Source organism: Buteo buteo, chromosome 6, assembly GCF_964188355.1.
Source record: "Buteo buteo chromosome 6, bButBut1.hap1.1, whole genome shotgun sequence".
NCBI classification, from domain to species: domain Eukaryota; kingdom Metazoa; phylum Chordata; class Aves; order Accipitriformes; family Accipitridae; genus Buteo; species Buteo buteo.
This window is the reverse complement of record NC_134176.1, coordinates 17,860,753-17,878,277: the sequence shown is the minus strand read 5'-3', so window position 1 is coordinate 17,878,277 and position 17,525 is coordinate 17,860,753. Positions and strand designations below refer to the sequence as shown.

Genomic DNA, 17,525 nt, shown 5'->3' with positions numbered 1-17,525 from the left:
TTAATGCTTACAGAGAGCAAAGATTTAGGGACAAATTAAATTTAATGGAGTCTAACTATTGCTGTCAAATGCATGTGTCTGAGCCTGAGGGACTCCATCTGCTGTTTGAATCTGACAGGGAGGAGGTTGGTCCCTACATGGGAGCTGTTCAGGGACTCCAGTCCCATACCAAGCACCTTGCATCTGGGCTAGGTTAGCCTGGTAAATATCCAGTGAGCACCATGTGGGTTGAAAAGTCCTGAGTGCCCGCCCTCTCCTGCTCCAGTTGACTCATTATGTTTGGCTTTTCTGTCAGGCAGATTCTGCTCTCCCTTGCCTCCTTTGTCTCATGGCAGAGCCTTCAATTCAGATAAGCCTGCAGTGATTAGAGCAAGAATTTGAGACATTCCAAACATTTCCCCACTGCTACTGCAGGTTTAATATCCCTATCACAATGCAGTTAATAATAACTTTCTGCCAGAAACTGTGAGCAAATTTCAAAAAATCGAGACATTGGCTTAAAATAAATTAAATTGGAAGTCGGCTGTCTTTGTTTTGTGTTGTTTGATAAAACTTACAAAGCATTTAGGTCTTTGCCTCCCATTTAGGCACTGAAATCCTCATTTGTTTCAAACATTGTTTATATTGCATTTGAGTCTCTGAATGTGTCAGACAAGAACTAACTTTTATTTAAAATTCAAATACAGATTCATGTAATTTCCTGACTCTGGAAGCTGAGCCTTTAAGGAAAACACCATGAGAATGTATCAAGAGCTAGTAAGAGTGAACACCTCTGTATACAAATGCATACATATATACCTGTAAACAGATACATAGACTTACTTTTTATAGATACATACATTCACTTTAATTTACGAACAATTTAAGAAATTTTCTGTACATGATTAAAGGTAGGAGAGCTTAGGATTTTGTATTTTTCAGAAAGGATTACCTTTCTAAAAGTAGATTTGTTAATGCTTGGAGATTAAAACAAATTAACAACACTAGATTTTGTGTCTGTTCAGAGCTGAATACTTGAAAATGTAATTCAAAGTGACAACAGTCACATAAATAGTAAGTTCAGCTCTGGATGACTTTTCTTCTTACAGTAGATTTCATTAATTTATTCTGGAATTATGTTGTAACTGCAATGCACACTGTTACGGCAGACAAAGTTTAGTTAAAAACCAGCACAAAGTACACAAACAGTATGCTTCCCATCCCTTCCAAACCTTATCTACCTCATCCTGCAAAAGCCACAGTAGAAGGAAATATGAGAATTAAGTCTCTTCAGTCAGTGAAACAGAGAATGTGTTTTATAACTAATTCCTCTGTAAGAGGTAGGTATATTTTGTAGCTCTCTTGAATATAGTTTTTCACCTTAATGTTCAGACATCCAACTGACTGATTTTCAAGGATCACCTCCTTGAAGTGCCAGAATAGTCCCTCCCAACATGGACAAAGTCAGGCACAGGTCACAGGAGGCCTGCATGGATGAACAAGGTGTTCCTGACAAGTCAAACATAAAAATGAAGCGTACAAGAGGTGAAAGCAGGAGCAAGTGACCTATGAGGAACACAGAAATACTGGCTGACTGTGTAGAGATGGGGTTAGGAAAAGCACGGCCCTCCAGGTATTGAATCTGTTGAGGGAACATGAAGAGCAATGAGAAGGGCTTCTGCAGGGACATCAGCAGCAAAAGGAAGGCTAGGGAAAATGTGGTTCCATTGCTGAATGGGACAGGGGACCTGGTGATGAATGAAATTAAAAAGGCTGAATTACTCAATGTCTCCTTTACTTTGGTCTTTTCTGGTAGGACCTTCTTTCAGGAATCCCAGCCCCTGAGGCCAGTGGGACATTCTGGAACAAGGAAGACTTACCTGCCAGTAGAAAAAAACCAGACATACACAAGTCCATGAGACATGATATGAGACATGATAGGATGCACATGCAAGTGCCGAGGGAGTTGGCCAACGTCATTGTAAGGCTGCTTTTGATTATCTTTAAAAGGCCAAGGGAACTGGGAGAAAGTCCTGAGAAACAGAAGAAAGCAAATGTCACTCCTATTTTCAAGGACAATCAGGAGGATCCAGGAAACTATAGGCCATTTAGCCTTACTTGATCCCTGGGAAGATGATGGAGCAGATAATCCTGGAAACCAGTTGCCAAGACATTAAGGACAAGAAGGTGATGAGAGTAGTCAGTGTGGATTTACAAAGGGAAAATCAAGCCAGACCAACCCAAGAGCCTTCTACAACAAAATGACTAGCTTGGTGGATGAGGGGAGAGCAGTGGATGTTTATCTTTACTTCAGCAGGATTTTCATCACTGTCTCCAGTAACATCAGCACCGACAAACTGATCAAGTATGGACTAGATAAGTTGACAATGATGTGAATTGAAAAATGGCCAAACTGCCAGGCTTAAAGGGTTGTGATCAGTGGCACGAAGTCCAGCTGAAAACCAGTCACGAGTGCTGTACTGCAGGGGTCAACACTGGGCCAGTACTGTTTCACATCTTTGTCAGTGACCCAACTGATGGGACACCCTCTGCAAATATGCAGATGACACAAAACTGGGAGGAGCGGCTGATACACCAGATGGTTGTGCTGCCATTCAGATGGATCTTGAGAGGTTGGAGAAGTGGGACAACAGGACTTTGATGAAGTTCAACAGATGAAAATTCAAGTCCTGCACCTTGGGAAGAATACCTTAAGCACCAGTACAGGCTAGGAGCCGACCAGCTGGAAAGCAGCTCTGCAGAGAAGGACCTGGGGGTCCTGGCAGACACCAAGTTGACCGTGAGTCAGCAATGAGCTTTTGTAGCAAGAAGGCCAACAGGATCCTGGGCTGCATTAGGAAGAGCATGGCCAGCTGGTCAAGGGAGGTGATTATTCCCCTCTACCCAGCACTGGTGAGACCCTGTCTGGAGTGCTGTGTCTCATTCTGGGCTCACCAGTACAAGAAAGACACAGACATACTAGAGGGAGTCAAGGGAAGGACTAGACGATGAAAAGACTGGAGCACCTGTCATATGAGGAGAGGCTGAGAGAGCAGGGATTGTTTAGCCTCAGTGGGAAAAGGCTTGGGGGGGTGTCTTGTCAACATGTATAAATACCTGAGGGGAGGGAGTAAGAAGATGGAGCCAGACTTTTCTTAGTGGCAGTCAGTGACAGGACCAGAGGCAATGGGCACGAACTGAAATACGGGAAATCCCACTTAAACATAAGAAAAACTTTTTCTACTGTGAGGATGGTCAAACCTTGGAACAGGTTGTTTATAGAGAGGTTGGGGGGTCTCCATCCTTGCAGTTATTTGGACCTGACTGGACATGACCCTGAGCAATCTGCTGTAGTTGACCTTGCTTTGAGCAGGGAAGTTGGAGTCGACAAGCTTCAGAAGCTCCTTCCAACCTCAGTGATTCTATGTTTCTGTGAAATTTGCACTCATGAACTCAGAAAAGCACCATTTGTTCTTTTTGGTTTTCATCAGTTGGTATGTAAGTTTTCCATTCCCCATGAATTTATAGTTAAAAATATGTTCTTGCATTAATGACTTGTGGACTTTCAGATGCCTGCAGCTTTTATGTGTTCTCTTAACTGAGTGCATGCAGAAGTAAAAAGCATATGGACATAAACCTTAGCTGCTTAAAAATGTTTCCAGTGGAGGCCTGTACCCATATTATTAGGCAAATTCATGAGGATTTTTCTGAGAAATGGTGACTTCTATTCAGCACAGGGACTTGAGAAATTAATTCCCAGAGTGCCATGTTTCTGTATTTGCTCCTTTATGACATTTGTTCACAATTTAAAGCACAAGTCTCTATACTTGTATTAACAAACTAGGCAAATCTATCAAATTGTTTGACCAAATAACAGATGACTTGTATCAGGATTTATTCAGGGCTTAGGTATTGTTTAGGCATGCAGAAGGACTCATAAGCAATAAATTGCTTTTCATATACCTGAATTACATGCTGAACTGTATAGGCCTTGTTCAATAAATGCAGGCATAGCTGCAATTTGCAGGCACTTAAACCAAAGAAGAAATTTTACATGAGAAATGGAATTCATATTTTCTCAGTGTATTCCTGCTTTATCATCCTGAGTGTTTTTAGTAGGCTCACCACTGCAGTATGTGAACACTTGGTATATTTTAAAGGATACCTATGGGAGCTCAGTTCCTCTCAGTGCAGAGAGTTCCCTATTGTTCTGTAATGAGCAATAAAGCAGTTCAGATTGATTTGTTGCATCAACAGACAGAAATTCAAGCTCAAGACGAAACCTGCCTTCAACAGCCTATTTCAATGAAGTCTGAAAGCCATTTGTCTATATTTTCATCACTGATGTTCTATGTTGTGAGACTAGGGTTGGGGGAAGTGGGGCTTGTAGCACCACATGACCTCCCTGGGCACTTCATTAAATAAAAATAAATAGAAAAACTCTCATTGACTTCAGTAGGATCTGGTATCACATGTCAGTTTCTAATAAAAGAATAAACTTAACTGTTCACTCTTAAATGTTTAAGTGTAAAAGAGAAAACTTGAATCCTCAGGTAGCAACCTACATGATCTTGCAGTGAGCTCAACAGGAAGAAGGAGCAAACCACATATGGGAATGGGTGAATGCTCTTCGGTTTTGTGAAGTACTGCTCAGGGAAATGGAGGAGACTCCTCTACCAGTTAACTCATGTCTTTTAGTTGCTGATCAGTCCCACTTATAGTCATGGCAGCTTATTCATACTAGCCAGTGGTTTAAGTTGATTCCGCTCTCTCTTTGGGGCTCACAAGCAGCAGGGAATGTGGAAAGAACTATGGCCTCAAGGAAATGCAGCAAGAGCTCTGTTTTGGACCTAATTAAGCGCTGTTGAAAAAACATTGCACATGCAGTATTTTTAGAAGATTGCTTTGAGAAAAAAAGCCAACCTGTTAAATGCCAGCAAACAGCATCTGCCCCTTTACCGTAGTTCCTGGCACAGAATGTGCATCGTCCCCAAATCAAGGCAGCAGTAATTTGGAGGCACTGCCTTGCATGATGAATAATAAAAGATACCCATTTCCTACACCTCCACAGCACAGTTCCCTCTGGCTGCCGCAGGCCTACTCATCTTACGCAGCCCAGTGTTTTGAGGAGAGTCTGTTGCAACTGGCTTTTTATCTATAAACATCAAGGCTCCCATACCCCGGCTGATGAAATACCACTGCTTGCACATACCTTTCTCAGAGGTGCAGGGATCTGAAAAACTGTTTTGGAAAGTTTCAGAGAGGAAACTTGTAGCCAGCCATTCATTTCCGAGGCCTGGTAAGGCCAAGTCAGGACACTGGAGAAGCTGACAGGACACACGCTGGTGAAATAATTTCTCTTGGAGCAAGTGAATTGTATTGTTATTACTGTAGTCCAACCACAACCAGTCTTCAGATCCCACCTTTGTCTTGCACTGATGGCTCCTGGGGCAGTAATCAATCATAGCTGGGATCTGGTGACCGAGAGGGGAGGCAGCCGGGGCTGAGCTCAGCCGTTGCCTCCTCCAGGAAGGCATGACGGTCCTGAGATCTTGTCACAGTATGGAAACAAGCGGGGAAACCGGCCAGAGGCACCTGATGGCGCGCCCTCCTGAGGTACACGGCTGGAGCCCAGGGGGTCGAGGGGAGCAGTACTCGAGGAAACAACGTTCCTGTCTCAAGCAAGGAATAAAATGGAGTCCACAGACACAGCCCCATCAAGAACCCCTGACAACAACGCCACCGTCCTCCGCGCTCCCCCTCTTGCAGCTCCCCGCAGAACGGGGCGTCGGCCCGGGAGGTGCGCGCCACCGGCCCCCTCAGCAGTCCCAAACACCCTCGAAGCCCCGGGGGGCACCGCCGAGGCCCGGGGGGGGGGGGCGCTCATCCAGATCTTCCGGCCCGGCAGCTGCTGCCCCAGCGCTGCGCCAAACTCGGCGCTTTGGCGAAGTAACATCCTCGCCTGGGCGGGTGCTTCAGGGCTGCCCCAGGGCGGGCGGGCGGCCCTCCACCCGCCCCACCGTTTGCGAGACCTCCGTGCGAGGCAGCCCCCGCCCCGCAGGCGCCAGACGCGCTTTCCCTTTAAGAGTGCGTTGCCGCCCCGCCCCGCCCGCCCGCCGCTCCCCGGCCCGCAGCCCTGCGGCAGGGGCAGCGGCACCGGCACCGCTGCTGAGGCGAAGCCGTCGCCGCCTTCAGCGCGGCCGGGGACGGGCGCTCCTCGGCGGCTGAGGGGCAGAGCGGGGCGGCAGCATGTCCACTAAGGCGGAGCAGTGTGAGTGGCGGGGCCGGGCAGCGCGGCGCGGGCCGGGGCCTGTCCGAGGGGAGCGGGGGGCGGGCGGGCGGCCGGGGGCGCCTTCCCGCCGAGGGCGCTGCCTTGCTGCCGGCTGTCAGTCGCCCCGGCGGGGTAGCGCCGCCCGGCCTCCTCCCGCGTTCTGTGGCGTCCGCCTCAGAGCAGCTGGTGCAAGGGGAGGGGGGGCTGCCTTCCTTCTGGCTCTTTCTGTCTCAGCCGCCGCCGAGTGCTTGGAGGCGGCGGCCCTCGGGGCTTCTCGCCTCCCGCCCAGCGCCTCGCTGGCGGGGTGGCCCTTCTGGGGAGGCGGCTGTTTGGGCGAAGGCGGCGCTGGCGACGTGAGGGAAGGAACGGGGGATCGGGGGGTGAGAGTTAAGACTGAGACGGCCGGCGTGGCCCTCGGCCCCGCGGCGGGAAGGGTCCAGCCTGCCTCATCTGCCGGTGCTGTGCCCTGTCCTAAAGGATGTAGCCATCAGACAGACTGGGGATCTGGCTGTCGAGACAGGAGGTGACCCATGTATTGCCGTCTTGAAGGCAGTCTTGCTGCGAGATGGAGTGAGAAGGGAGGTGTGCTGTCACTCTTGCCTGTGCTCTTCACCTTTTGGGTGAACGTAGGCTGGGTGTTGCCATCTTGCCTACGCCGCCGGCCGCAGCCCCCAGTCTCTCCCAGCAGGAGCCCCCCAGGTGCTGACATCCCCTCGCCCGGGGCCCAGCGTGCCTTCTCACAGCTACGGATGTTTTAGCCACCATGTTGGCTAGCTCCCTTCGGAGCAAGATCAGATGACATGGCAGTTGGGATGTCAGCAGCTGGGCCATGCTAGTGTTCCCCACTGTTGTTACTGTGGATAACAACTGATGCGTCTGCAAGAGCCCTGGTGCGAGGCTTAAAGAAAAATACCAGGGTAGTCGAGCTTGTCGCCTGTATCAAAGCTACTTTCTCTCCTGATACAGTGTCATGGTTGTGAGCCAGGCAGTCTGTGACCAGTAGGTTGGATTGATGTTTGTCATGATGACATGATGTGCTCTGACACCTCACGTGCTGAGACTTGCTGTCTCCTTCCTCCAGGTCGCTGGGAAGGAGCCTTGTATTTATATACAACTGTGCTGAACTGATCTAAGGAATATAATACTTCTATTTTTTTCCTTTAGGGTTTACTGCTAATTTACAGTGATGGATGATGTTGCTATTAAAATATGGTGTGGATGCTAATTTATTGCTCTAGGGATGCACTTCTGGCCTCATAAATAGAGACACAATGTTCTGACCATGCAGCAGCCTTGAAGTGTGCAATGTTCAGATCTGTACCGTTCTGTTCTTTCTGCCTTCCCCACCCCCCACCTCAGTTCTGTAATTGTTTCTTCTTTCTTGTGATACATTAATTATGCTTCTTTCACACTGGCATGTGGAAGAATTTCTGCTGCCTTTTGTCCCTACACAGCCTTTGGCATTTTCTTCCTTTTCTATTCTGCCTTCCCTGTACCTCCATCCTTTTAGTCTGCTCTGTTTGAGCTTCTCTTTCATATTTTGTCCTTGGCTATTTTTTCTTTCCATCCCCTTGCGCTGTTCAAGATGCTGCATCTTGGCCTGCCATGTTCCTGTTGCTCTTATTTTAAGTTTTACTTGGGGTCCAGGTTTCAGGTCTTTCTGCCTCCTAACGTTCTTTTTTATGATGCTCTAGGTAGAGTATTCGGTTAATGGACATATCCTGTGCATTTTAACCTACTGAATGTATTTTGTTTACCAAAGCTGCACCCCTGACTAGTTCTTACGGCATTACCAAATGTCTTTGTCACTACATAACTTCAAGATTGCCTCACCTGCAATTTTTTGACAAGTGGTGATGGACACTGACAAGGATTATATTGATGTGCGTACATCACTACCAGGCAAACCTTCAAACCCCAACTGTTCCTGTTGTTGCTTCTGCCCTCGTTGGCTGACAGGCAAGAACCAGAATGTCCCGGGAAGGAGTCAAGTCGCAAGTCATAATGAATCTCAATTTACCAAGAACAGCAGCAAAACACTACGAATGAGGTAACAGACTGATCAGAACAGAAGAGGCACTGGTCTAAACATGAATCTGTGGCCACCCCACAGCTCTTTGGCAGGTTGTATGAACATCAGGTAAAATGGTGGCAATCTGGGAAATTGTCTCGAGAAGCCTCCCTTTTTTGTGATGACATGCATCTCATATCTCATACCAGCGGTATTGACAGTGACTTTCATCATTTGACTCATCATGGCATGCCTGAGGTGTTCTATGTATTCAAAGAAAATTAGTTATTTTTCACCTTAAATAGCGGTAACTGGTGTTTAGTTGTGGTAAGTGATGTCCTGGGAATGCCTGATGCCCACTCTGTGCTTCTTCAGGACAGTGGAGCAACCAAGACCATCTTTAAAGACTCCTAATGGTTTCACTCTTCATTCAGTCAATGCTTACAAGAGGGCTAGGGAATTTAGTTAGATCTGTGTAGATCTTGGAGAGATACCCAGCAAGGTATACTGGAATAACTTTTTTCTTTTTTTCTTTTTTCTTTTTTTAAATTTTTTTTTTCATGTGATGACCCTATGACAATGGCTAAGTACTTCTGCAGAGTGACATCACTTTTTTTTTTAGCGTATCTCTGGGTGCACGGAAACTCAGAAAATTGAGTCATTCGCACACTTCTGTATCTTGAAAGCTGGCAAAGTTTTGCTCTGGGGCTTTCCTTCAGAAAGTTCTTTGTATTCTGGGAGGCTGTGCTGAAATTGTCAGTGTTCTGGGAAACAGAAGTGAGAGGTGAGGTTAAAACCATTGGCCTAAAGCTGTTGTTAATATTTAGGCTTTATAAATAAGTTTTCTGTTTTGGTATTTTGCCTGATACAATTGTGTCACAATGCTGATTAATAGAAATAAATAGATTAAAGGTATCTGACAGCAAACCATGGCAGCCACAGTAAACCGTGCATCTTGCTGTGAATTGTTCTTTGTTGGGTACTGTGAAATGTGGTCTGTTTTCTTTGCAAATATGCCTGGCTTCATATTCTTTTTTTTTTTCCCAGCAAGAGAAAGTAGTGTCACAAAATATATTTACGAAGTAATTCCTTTCTTAATCTAACCTAATCTAGATTAGTTTTTATAGGGGCCTTCACGACAGTTTAAAAAAAAAAAAGTGTCTATCTTTAAATAATCTGGTAAATTGACCTGCAAATCTGGGACTACATCTGAGATAGTGGGCAGAAAGAACGAGGTGTGGGATGAGGAGGGGAAAGCAGGTCTTGGACTGCTAAATTAAACTTCTGTAACCTCGAGTGAAACACATGATGACCAAATGTTACTACCCCGGTGGTTTTGGGCGTGTGTAGGAAGCTAGTTATGGCTGGTCTCACAGAGACAGGGATAACCTTCTGCAAAGCACAGTTCATGTGCCACAGGCCAATGTGGTGGCCTGAAAGGCTCTGATCTTCTTCCTAGCTATACTGAAGCAATCTGAGTCCACATGACAAAACTTCTGTTTTCAGTTTGGGGGGGGGTGGAAGTAGTGATTGATTTTAATTATCCATTAACATCACCTTAAAATAAATTTGTGAAGTAAAACACTTAAAAGTGAGGAAATATAATTAAGTTGCTTATGCATCCTTAGTTTATTACTTTTGCATATGCATTATGACAGTGTCCCTAATTGCATTTTTACCTGCTGTTTTCCCATAGACCCCAGCCCTGTTCAGTCACATGACGGGCTTGCTCCCTGTGATGAAGCAGGGTAATATCACAAGGGAGAATTTTGTCTGTAGGAGCTTCACTTGCTGCAGAAATTGGAAGGCTACAGTCAGTACAGCAGGAAATGGGAGAAAGGACGATCATGATGAGGGCAGTTGGGTGCTGGAAGACTGGGTTTCTTGTCATGCAATTCAAGCAAACAGTATTCTTTGCTTGATGATTGTTTGAATGTTCCTCATTTTATGGATAACTGACTTGAAATTGTCAAACCTCATTTGTTGTGTGACTGGGCACTCACAGATGCTTTTGTTTACTGGACATGAAAGTCCAGTACATACTGCTATCTATACTGGCAAAATGACTCAGTATCTCAAGCTGAGCCTCCATCAGCAGTTGCAGACACTTCGCTCTTGGTGTCTGTCCTTCAGTCTTTTTCTGTAATATGGATACAGTGTCACCCCTTCTCATTCAACTTGTCAATGATACAGAAAAAAATCAGAATGCTCTTGAAACGTTCAGATACAGTAGCAGTGGGAGGCATAGCCATGTCTCTCAGGAAGTTGGTGCCCTTCTGTTCGATAGAGGACTAAGCGGTATTCATTCTTTAAGAAAGAGAAACAATGAGAATAAAACAAAGTATTGACTAATTGCTCATTTAGGAAGCATGATTTATCTTCCACACTGAAGGAGCCCTGTAGGGGAACAAGGTATATCTTGGTCTAGTGAAAGACTGTCATAATCCATATGCTTAAGGGCTGAAGTCATTGAGAAGCATCTCCCCTTTTAACTGCCTATTACACAGTCTTGGTGCATTTTTAACATGATTAAGAGTTCCCAGCCAGCTCTGCTTTCATTGAGGCTGTGTCTGCACAGTGATGCTATGAACAACTGCTGAGCAGTCTAGCTGGAAGCGCAGTTGAGCTGGTGCAGCCCTCTGCCACAGCCGATGCATTCTGTTTCTCAGCCGAGTTGATTAGTCTGAGCAGAGCAAAAAATAGTTGAGTGTGCTCAGGTGTCTCTGCATGAGACTGTTTTGTACCATATAAGGCAATGGAAGGTATTGCAGCTATTGTGGGTAGTCCCTTTTTTCCAGTACTGAACAGGGATCTCTATTAGAAAATAAACCGCTATTTGTAAAACAACAAAAAAATGGTTTCAGTAAAGGCGTAGAGCTCCTACTGCTCTTTGAAATCCCGTCACCTGCTTGATCAGACTTCCTAAGACACATGAATAAACAGCACAGATCTTTTCATATCTTCAGTTCATTGCATAAAGTAAATGTATGGCCTAAAGTAAATCACATAAGCTTTCTCTGTCTTAGCTTATATCTCTGCTTTGGCTGTAGAAATATTTATCCATCTCACATGAACCTCCTGTGATCCAGTGACTCATTCATTATAAATGAATCTTGAGATGCTTGGAGACACAGAAGTGCATTGGGTTTTTTTTGTTTGGTTGGTTTTTTTGTTGTGGCTTTACTGTTTTTTTGTTGTTTTTTTTTTTTTTCTTTCTTTTTAATTTGCTAACACTAACTTGGTCTAATACAGATGCAGGCATTCATTTCTGTGCTTTCCCCTTGGCACTCTTGCACTAGAGTGTTCAATTTATTAAGTCAAAATAGAAGGAATGGAGAGACTTTTCTGGTTCTTACAGTTTAATTTATAAATTAAAAAAGAAATCAGAAATGGTAGGAACAGATGTGATTCTGTCAAAGTCTGCAAAAAACCTAAATTAAAGTTTCTGTGTTTGTTTTTTTGTCTTTTATGTAGTTGCTTCCAAAATCCGTTACCTTCAGGAATACCACAACCGCGTTCTCCACAACATTTACCCTGTGCCCTCTGGAACTGACATTGCAAATACTCTGAAATACTTTTCTCAGACGTTATTGAGGTAAGTTTTAACTAATGCTCTTGAAGAGAAAAGAGCTAAAGAATTGTAGGGGGTATTGATTAACTTTGAATTGGTTGCAAGATTTAATGGGTCAATGCTTAGCCAAAAAGAGTCAGAGCATAATTTAAGAAAAGAATGGTATGGATTAATCTCTTCAGTGGCTGTTGCCCAATTTGCCCAGTTGAGCTGCTTATTGAGTGGCTGATTCTAAAATAAACTTGGTTGATTACACATTTGCTTGGCACTCCTGAGACTTAGCTGAATGCACAAACATGCTGAACTTGTGAAGAAAGGAGTTTGTGACCTACAGAGTTTTAGACGTGTATCCTCATGACCTCCTTGACAGTCTTGGTGCCTCAGGATCCTAGAGCGATGAGCCAGGCGAGGAGAGCTAGGTTTTTACTGTGCCATAGTTCAGCTGGCTGTCATATTTGGGTTCTGGTTCAGTCCCTTATAACAATATGAATAGACACAAAGCTTGGGTAGATATCTGGATTTGGATGGCAACAACAGGTCAGGGTTGTTCTGACCCAGGGTTTTGATTTAGTCCAATATTTAGTAATAATATGTAGTACTAAATACCATATGATTACAGAATACATTTTGAATAGGGAATACTACCTCGTCTTGCTAAAAATATATGAAAAATTGTGAGACTTAATTAGGAATGACATTCATTCCACAGTGCTACCTAGTGGATTCATATTTTCAAATTGTTTTTTAAATTGCTTTTGACACTGAAGAGGTGATTTTTGTCTGTCCAGGTTTTGGCTGGCACTAGTTTTCACATCCAGAAAAATGCTCTTAAAGCTGCATTTCTATGCATAGCTTCCTGTATTATACCTGGAAAGATTGTCCTTGCTGTCAGAAGCTAGTTTGGAAATATAGCTTGTTGTCATAGTTGATGAGGAAACATTAACAAAATACAATTAACACATATATTTGTACACATACCCCTATGACATATACAAGTTGAGAAGCAAGAATCTAAACTTGAAAGAATGACAGTAGTGCATTATAGTGAACTAGTGCATGGGATGTATCGAAATTCTTGACCCTGTTTATAAGAAGGAAAGATACATAGAAATACTCGTTAGCAGTGGAACACCTGTTCACTGCAAACTTAAACTGTGTACTTTTGAAAATTTCAAGAGTAGATTGTTTAAGCACTGTGAAATTTGTTTCTCTCATCATTTAGAGTGTTGAAGAAACTTATGGCAACCAGTAGGGCTTTTTTCTAAGATTAATAAATTAAATTTTGTCTCATATTGCAGCAGTGGGGAAAAAATGTTCAGAGTGTCACTAAAGATACCTCTGAAATGTGGTTCTGTTCCCACATCAGGCTGTTTTGATGGATTATTTGCACAACACACACACTTAAATCACATTTAAGTAAGGTTCTGCATGACAAAACAGCCCCTGCTCAAATGCTGTGGGCCTTCAAGCTTTTAAAGCAAGAAAGTTGGACTTGATTCTGAATGTTTTCTCTCTTAGCTGTAACTACCAAGTGCTATAATGAGATCCGTTTCTTTTTGGGTAGAAGTTTATTGGGACAGGATGGATTTAGAGTCTGCTGCTTAAAGAAAGTGTCTTTATGCCACCCTGTTGTCTTCATCTTTCTGAGCAGTACAGCTCACGTGTCCTGTGTGACAAATTCTTCACACACCACGAGCAGTGATGTTTCTGGGATTACTGAAAAAGCTTTATACTTAGCAACTATGGGAGCAGATCAGAAATCAGGGCAGCAATTGCACAATTGAGCAACTCCATTTCTTTATTTCATGTTCACAATGGGACTGAACCAAAATCCTGCTGTTGATACGTAGTATAGCTACGCAGGTCTACACAAATGGCTTTGTCATTCATGATCTGGGATCTGATCAGCCTCAGAGCTAAAAGGGCACCAGAAATTGAAGCCAGGACTAAATTTAAGTGGACTGAATTCTGATACTCAGCAAGGTCAAATCCACATTCTAAATCCCTGTAACTGGGGAATTTGAACTGTGGGTCAATGTTGGAGTGCTACGGTTGAACCAGTATGAGTTAATACACTTCCTGATACTAAGAAAGAAGCTGGATAAAAAAGCAAAACAAAATGCACCCTGTATTTAGTGTGGCAGATGGAAAGAAGGAAACTCCCACCCACTGTGTGCAGATCTCTACAAGATTTACCCTAAAACTAAACAGACTGGTTAAGAACCTTTCTGAAGAGCATGTTCAGAAATTTCTTTGAATATTCTGCATGCCGAGTCTTCTTTCTGCCTCCTACACTGAGACTCCATTGCGCAAGGTTTAACATCAATGATTGAAGTACATGGAGGAGAATAATCTTTCTAGCTTGAGACAGAGTATATGCAATGAGTTTGGGCTGCTAAGAGAATACTGATCAAACAGTAGCAAAAATCCCCATTGATTTCTGGAGATTTTGGATCTGTTCTTCAGAATAGGTTGCTTTTGTTCATCTACTATTTTAAAATAACTTTAAAAAATATTTCCCAGTTTGATGTGTACTCTCCTTGCAGCTGATTTTTTTAGGACAAACATTTCTTGATGAACATATGTAGTCATAGGAGTAATGGAAGAATAGTGATTAGTCAGAGAAATTCCATATGATGATGGGGTTTTACAGGTGTAGCTCTTACTGTTTATTATACTTTTTACCATTCCATGTTATGGACACATTGACTGTGTTCTTTCCAGTGGGGCATGCCCACTGTTTTGGATCACATTCATACCTGGTGTCAATCTGCTAGCTATAGTTGGATTGCACAAGGAATTAGTTTGCTCCCTTGCTCTGTACGTAGCCTCAATAAATCACAAGCTCAAGGGTGGGGGGAACAGATGCGGAATGGCTGAAAAAAATAAAATTCCTTATTTCTATGAACAAACATCACATAAAATCACCATACACAATGCATAGCACATTGATTCATTTAGTTCTTCTTTAATTTTCTCTTTGGGCAAAAGCATTTCTTTACATTACAGCATGAATTTGTTTCATGCCCAGCTCATTTTCAGTGTTTTCTCCCTCATTTGAGGAATGATCTAAGACTGAATAAACGTGTTGCAGAACAGTTCATTCTTTCACATTTTCTTGGAGAAAATTCTCCATATGTATTTCTAAGTAAAATGTTTTACATAAGGAATAGTTAGAAATGCCCAGTGGCTAATTAATGGTCAAGCTTGTTTTGCTGCTTTGGTGAGATGCAAATCCCTTGTAGGCATTTTAGGAAACCTTTCCTGGAAGGCAGTAATTTGGGGATGGATTTGCAGCAAAGATGTACAAATCTTGAAACAAGCCCTGGTAGCTTTGTCACTTGTCACGGAGCAAGTTCAGTATGGAATTATGATCTGCAGATGCTCCGAGTTCTCAGTACTTGGTTTGAACAGAAACAGGAGCAAACTCCAATCGTTGTATCTTGGTCTTAGGGGACTTCCTAGATTTTCAGTTTTGACTCTTCTGTTTATTGCTTTTAAAACATATGGTTCAGGCAAAAGCCTGGGTCTGAAAGTTTTTTGTTTGTTTTTTTTTTTTCTTTCTAAATTTGGCATGGTTGCAGCTGGAATTTATATATGGTTTCATTGCTGTTCCTGAAGTGAACAGAAGGATGCCCTGATCAAGATACAAGATGGTGCGCTTTGGCCTCCGATCCATAGATGGGCCATAGCTCTGTGTTAAAAGGAAGGGAAGCCTGTAGAGTAAGCTCTCCATCACTGCCTTACACTTTCTAAAGCAAGGATTAATTAATACAGTAATATCCTTTCTGGAAATAAGTGCGCTTGAAGTAATGTGTTGGCAAGTAAAGGGGTGGGTAATTGGTATCATCTGTTGGTAGGCAGGGAAGAAATATAGTTTAGTACCTTCATATCTCTAAACATGAGCTGCAAAGTACGGCAAATGAACATCAAGCAAATTAAAAGGAATCAGCACTCTGATAATTTGTTTTTAAAGTCATACTAGATCTTAGGTGATCTTCTGATATGATTTCATAAACACTGTCATGACAGTCACCATGTTTCTTGTACTGGACATTGGGTAACAGAAACCAAAATAATCTGCCAAATACGTAAGGCACAATAAAAAAAGGAAAAAAAAAAGTATGTAGTTTCTTAAAACAGACGATGTCTGTCATCTCTGACTGCAAGTGTGATGTGATAGTAGCCACTTGGCATAGAACTGTACTCGTAAAAGTGTTTTATATATATGGCAAATGAATGACACCTTCTCTTATAAGCACCTTAGCCAGAGTTTAGCTTACTTGTGTAAATTGTTGAATTAACTTAAGGTAAGATACATCTTTGCTAAGGTGATTATATGATAGGGATTTCTGTACTGTTAAAGAGGACCGAGGTTTCCACAAGTGCTCCCTCTTGACATAACTCTGCTCTTCGTTAGTCAGTGGAAATTTTAATGCCACTGACTTGTCTTTTATAAGTTTTAACACTGACTTTGGGAACAGAGTTAAACCAGCAGCAACTGCTTTTGGAAATCCCAACCACTGAGAGGTGCAAAACATGCTTTGAAAAAAAAAAAAAAAGCATTGTGTGTGGTTTAATATATTTAAAAGGTGTATTATATTTTATAGGCACATATGAAGACTATGAACTAACCCTATAATTGCCTGATAACTAAAATATAACACTGCTTAAGTGACAATTTATTTCTATTTAAAATAGTGGGTTTTATTTTTTTTTTAATAAATTAGATTAACATGTTTACAACCATGTTTACAACATTCTTAAAACAACATAACAAGCTGGTTGACGTATAGCCTCTATTTTGATTCCCACTAAATCCTTTTTATTTTTTGAAATTATCTCTTCTTTAGTTTATAGTGAGTTTTGTTGAATAATAACGTAAGTAACAGCAGGAATGTATGGTAACATACTGTCTGATCTGCAGTTACATAGTTGGTCTTGCTTGCTTAGCCCTTAGATTTTTGAAGGTAACTATTTACCCAAGGAGTGTTTGTATTCATAAAGTAAAATGTTTCCTCCCTAAACATGGGCAAAATTAAAAACACACATAAACAACCATTATCATTAGCTCACAAACATATGCTAAAGACCATCTACTATATATTATTTTATAACTTTTCCAAATGTAGTTTAGTTAACATTTTAGAAATATTATATTATTTCTAAATCCATGTGCCTGTTTAAACTTCATTATCTCAAATGATACTGAGTGAGTGGTCATGAAACAGTATCATAAAATACATACAGACATTATTTTAATGCAATAAACATGTGATTTTTAAGACTATCTTAACAAACACACATGTTTATTCTTTGCTAAAACATGTTTCTGCAAGTGCCACACCTATATTTTGCATGTTTTCAGTCAGTTGTTTCAAAATATTATGGGGGGGGGGGGGGAATCTCTCAAAATCCTCAAAATCACAGAGCAAAATACCAGCCTATTTTGACACAGCTATTTTTTCCATAGCAAACACTTTTAATTCTCAGAATTTTTCTTAACTGTGAAACATGGGTAGGGCACTGAAACATGCATTTTTATATTTTTGCTCCTTATGAACCAGATAACACATGAGATGCAATGAAATTTTCCTAGATGTCAATTTTTAATTCTCTTACCTTGAAGCGTGAAACTGAATGGTTGCTAGATTTGTAGACATGCTGGTTTCAGTAGCGATTGCATCTTATGT

General features: G+C 42.4%; 1 protein-coding gene across 2 annotated transcripts in view; it reads left to right on the top strand.

Moving 5' to 3' along the window:
- The first annotated feature begins 6,099 nt into the window (after window positions 1-6,099).
- UNC79 (unc-79 homolog, NALCN channel complex subunit) overlaps window positions 6,100-17,525 on the top strand; it is a 114,984-nt gene continuing 103,558 nt past the window's right edge. For both annotated transcript variants that reach the window (XM_075029922.1, XM_075029921.1), the window contains exons 1-2: window positions 6,100-6,250; window positions 11,736-11,856. In XM_075029922.1, coding sequence (XP_074886023.1) covers window positions 6,229-6,250; window positions 11,736-11,856 — 143 coding nt within the window. In that variant the 5' untranslated portion in view covers window positions 6,100-6,228. The remainder of the gene's footprint in view (window positions 6,251-11,735; window positions 11,857-17,525) is intronic.